Below are 4,729 nucleotides of genomic sequence, written 5' to 3'. Positions count from 1 at the left end.
TACCCAAACTCCCCTGAGTAAACATTCCGTTGCTCCATCTTCACAAACAAATGCTGTCACACACCCGTTTTTCTCTTAGACTATTATGCAGGTAAAATACATCACAGAAATATAATCATATATTCACATTTTATCACAACTCAATGACGCGAATATCGGCAGATATCGATACTGGGCCGATACGTGGGTGCATCCCGAATGTGCAGATTCAGCGAAAGCTACATTTTGTATGCCCTTTGTACTTTGTTCGTCAGTGCGATTGATTTCCCGTCACTTGTGGCCCGGGCGTGCTGCATAGAGGCTAACTGTAGATGTCCGTCTCTCCGCAGAGTGACCCATGGAGATGTTCCGCCATGGAGACACCAGCGCCACTGAACGTGACTCAAGTGGACGATCAACTTGACGCCCAAACCTTCAACTGCTGTGCCAACCTCACGGCGACTTACACCGTGCCCGTTTTGCTGCTCGACGACAGCACCAAACTGGTCGGAGTGCAGGTCGTGCTCATCCTGGCTTACAGCACCATCATATTCTGCGGCGTCATCGGGAACTCCTTGGTTATTTACGTGGTCTACAGGTTCAAAAATCTCCGGACCGTGACTAATTTCTTCATCGTGAACTTGGCCGTGGCCGACCTGCTGGTGAACACGCTGTGCCTGCCATTCACCCTGGTGTACACGCTCTATGGCGAGTGGATGTTCGGTCAGATCCTTTGCTACATGCTGCCGTGCGCTCAGGGCGTGGCCGTGCACGTGTCCACCATCACCATGAACATCATTGCCTTGGACCGGCACAGGAGCATCGTGCGGCACACGGAGACACGCATGTCCAAGGATATGTGCGCTCTGGTCATAGTCATCACATGGGTGGCCAGTGCTATGTTAGCGAGCCCGCTGGCCATTTTTAGGGAGTACGGACGCTTTGATATCTCTCCCAACGAGTCTATTCAGGTATGTAGCTCATGAAATAACCTTTCGGACAAAAAAAAACATGATTTCAAGCCACAAATAAGCCGCGGATCCAGACGCCACATTGTCCATTGACTGTGTCTGACCTTTTAGAAAAATGTCCTCTTCATTTCATTGTACACAAAGCAGTTTCTTCTGTCGCAATCTGATTTCAATTGTCTTTGTTCAATTATGTGTTTCCAAGAAGGGAGACTTTCACTACAGAGTCGCGGCGCGCGGCCGAAACTGCCATGTTATTTTGTGCCGCGGCTCCTGAAACTGCTTTTTAGACAGCGCAGGGTTAAGGTTAGGGTTAGGGTTAAGGTTAAGGTTAGGGTTAAGGTTAGGGTCAGGATTAGGGTCAGGGTTAGGGTTAAGGTTAGGGTTAAGGTTAGGATTAGTCATGAGGCTATATGGCAGTGCCGCGGTTCCTGAAACTACTGGGCCACGGCCTTCCAAGAAACTGGGACAGTTTATTAAAATTGTCTGCTGTGCCAGTAAATCCGAAAAGATTACCTAGCGAGTCAAACCGTAACTCCCGGTTATTGATTGGTTGCTCATGTTTTATATTGCAAGACACTTGATATATTGTGCTTTAGCATGTAAGTTTACTTAGTGATCATGTTCAGTCAAAGACAAGCCTCATGACAATTTTAAAGGGGAAACAGCTACGCATTACAACACAGCATTACTTTCAATACATCAAATTAAATGCTCAAAACATGATATGTACATACATCTAGCTGTCAGACTGTCAACCAAAGCAAAACAAATGCTTAAGTGTATCAGCAGAAACTAGCCGTTGATTTAGCTTCAGAGGCTGCGTTTGAAAATACTCACATCGGTAATAAAGTAACACAGACTTTCTCTTTCTCAGGTCTGCACCGAGAAGTGGCCCGGCAGCGACATGAACGGCGGCATCTACAGCATCTCCATGTTCCTCATCCAGTACGGCTTACCTCTGGCCATCAACTCCATCGCCTACTTTCGGATCTGGAGTAAACTCAAGAACCACCTCACCGCCGGCTGCCAGAGCGACCGGCACCAGCGCAAGCAGAAAACCACCAAGATGCTGTTCACCATGGTGGTGGTGTTCGCCGTCAGCTGGCTGCCGTTCCACGCCTTCCAGCTCGCCGTGGACATCGATAGCAGCGTTCTGTACATGAAGGACTTCAAGCTCCTCTTCACCGCGTTCCACATCGTGGCCATGTGCTCCACCTTCGTCAACCCCATCCTGTACGGGTGGATGAACAAGAACTACCGGACGGCGTTTCTGTCGGTGGGCAGGTGCGACCATCCCTTTAGCCTGAAGGCGAGCCATCTGAAACGCGAACGCTTGCCCAAGGAGAGGTCTCGCACGGGCTGGAGATCGACCAACTTGTGAGCGAGGGAAACGGCCGATGGTTTAAAGAGGTCAAGCTCGAGACGCCTGTACGAAAATACGGGCGAAATGTACGTGACTGATATCTAGCTAAAAATTCCACTTAAACGCAGTAAAGAAGAACTCTGGAATCTAGAAAAATACGTGCAGCTTGAAAAGAATATTTAAAAAAGAAAAGAAGAGGATAATTTTAAGTGCGCCCGAGGTGCTACATGTAGCCTATACAGAAAACTATAGTAGTGGTTATTTATTTAGCTATTTAAGTTCAGATTTTAGCATGTGCTTTTGGATCAAATGTATGTATGTTATATAATCTGTCACTCTGAACTGCTAAAGGCCAAAAACATCTGAAACGGATCACTTTTTTTCATTAAAATTCATCCAGCACACGGTCGATTTACCACTTTACACAAGACAAGGTGCAATTACCAAACTAAGCGACTGCACAAAGGTTGCGATGTCAATAAAAGGTCATTTTAATGCGCATTATCTAATGTGTCTGCGTGGAAATTTGCTTTGCTTGGAAAATTCTGCATTATTATCCATAAAGCGTGCGCATCTTGTACCTGATTTGTGAAAATGTGAAAAGCAGAACTAATTAATTTACCTGCTGAATTCCCGGCATTCTAATTAGTCTCCGCGATGTCTTTTTAAGCGCGTTTCACGACTTTCACAGACCAGAGCAGAGTTTAACGTCATAGCTAGCGTGCCAATGGCGCATTTCCTGAATTTCCAGACTAAAACTCTCTGTAATTAGATGTAGACAGCACAAAGAGAACAAAGAGCTGCTTTTACAAAGTATCTGTGAAACTGATTTTACTTTATGACATAAAAAAAAATCAGGTACTGCCCCTTTAAGAAAGTTTAATGTGGAAATTAGCGCTCTGGTTCGAAAACGCTGACTTTTATAAATTAAGGCTTTCAGCGATGAGGCAGAAGGTCATTTGTGCTTGTGCAGATGAAAAGTTTGTGCACCTTTAGTACAAATTCTACGGAAAGTTCAATAAACAAAACCCCAGATTTGTGCAAAGTTGAACCCCCATTAAGTATTTCTGTATAACTGACTCAGAATAACACTGTATTACTGTGTCGTCTCGGCCACCGACTCGAAATAAATGAACCTGGAGATTTCAAAGCAAACAAATAAATAACCAAACCAATTATCATTACGCAGCCGTCACAGATGAAATAACAGCGCAATTTTTGTTGGATGTTTTTAATTGTTTAATCACCGTAGCACTAAAGTCTGGAAAAACAACTTCACTTTTCCTGTCTTTCGCGATGTGTGATGTTGTTAATTGAATCGAAGTGTTCAAACAGGTCAACAGTTCAGAGCTAAAGCCTGTCTCTCCAACTGCGATCTGCTCTGTGCCCTATTTGGAAAGGAACATTCATGTATTGTGCTGCATTTTGTTTGTGTTACCAGCCATTTTGTGCAATATTACCTCTCGACATAATGGCAATAATGGTCTTAAAATAGAATGATGCCTCCCTAAAGTATGTTGTGCGTGTTATGTCCAAACGACTGAGGTCAGAGGATTACCTGAGTCACAAAGTAAGACCAGCAATCCATTTGTTCCCTGACGGCACGAGCATGTGTCTAGATGAAAGGATTGGCCACCACAAAGTCCAGACCGGGACTGTGGGCAGTGCAAGACTCTCTCATGAGGAACATACGATTGTGGCAATGAAAAAAAGTAAAAAGACAGCAACTGTGGATGGGATTTAATGTTGTGTGATTGGAGAAGATGGTCAAAAAACGTAATATGAAGACGAAGCTTTGCACGTCTCCCGCACTCTTCAAAGGTGAATTTTTATTTATTGGTGAAGTGTCAGCAACCAGGCCTTCGTCAGACAAATAGGGGCCCGAGGTTTAAATAGGAGTGGCCTCGAGGGTAGGAGTGGCCTCGACAATAGGAGTGGCATCGAGAGTAGGAGTGGCCTCGACAATAGGAGTGGCATCGAGAATAGGAGTGTGTGATAAAATGTGAATATATGATTATATTTCTGTGATGTATTTTATCTGCATAATAGTGATATATTATCTGCATCATTAGTCTAAGAGAAAAACAGGATGTGTGACAAACTGCATTTGTTTGTGAAGGTGTCGTAAAGATGGAGCAAGAGAATGTTTATCCTAGGGAGGGGGGTAACACCCCAGGGGAGAATGGCCAGTTTAATATTACTGTGAAATATTGTAGGCTTTTATGCCCAGTTTGATATTACTGAGGAAATATTGTAGGCTTTTATTCCCAGTTTGATATTACTGAGGAAATATTATAGGCTTATGCCCAGTTTGATATTAATGAGGAAATATTGTAGGCTTATGTACGAGATAAGTTTCTCACATAAGCAGGGAGTTTGATATTGCTGGAAAAATATTGGTTGGCTTTATGTAGAT

General features: G+C 44.1%; 1 protein-coding gene across 1 annotated transcript; it reads left to right on the top strand.

Moving 5' to 3' along the window:
* Positions 1-332: 332 nt before the first annotated feature.
* Positions 333-2,333, top strand: LOC140378197 (neuropeptide Y receptor type 2-like). The gene is made up of 2 exons (XM_072463922.1): positions 333-950; positions 1,825-2,333. The coding sequence occupies exons 1-2, from the start codon at positions 354-356 to the stop codon at positions 2,329-2,331; spliced, it is 1,104 nt and encodes a 367-aa protein (XP_072320023.1). The 5' UTR covers positions 333-353; the 3' UTR covers positions 2,332-2,333.
* The last annotated feature ends 2,396 nt before the right edge of the window (positions 2,334-4,729 follow it).

This window comes from Eucyclogobius newberryi, unplaced genomic scaffold (genome assembly GCF_026437365.1).
Source record: "Eucyclogobius newberryi isolate DKJ021-1_F unplaced genomic scaffold, fEucNew1.0.hap1 SCAF_4, whole genome shotgun sequence".
NCBI classification, from domain to species: domain Eukaryota; kingdom Metazoa; phylum Chordata; class Actinopteri; order Gobiiformes; family Gobiidae; genus Eucyclogobius; species Eucyclogobius newberryi.
This window is presented reverse-complemented; position numbering and strand designations above follow the sequence as displayed.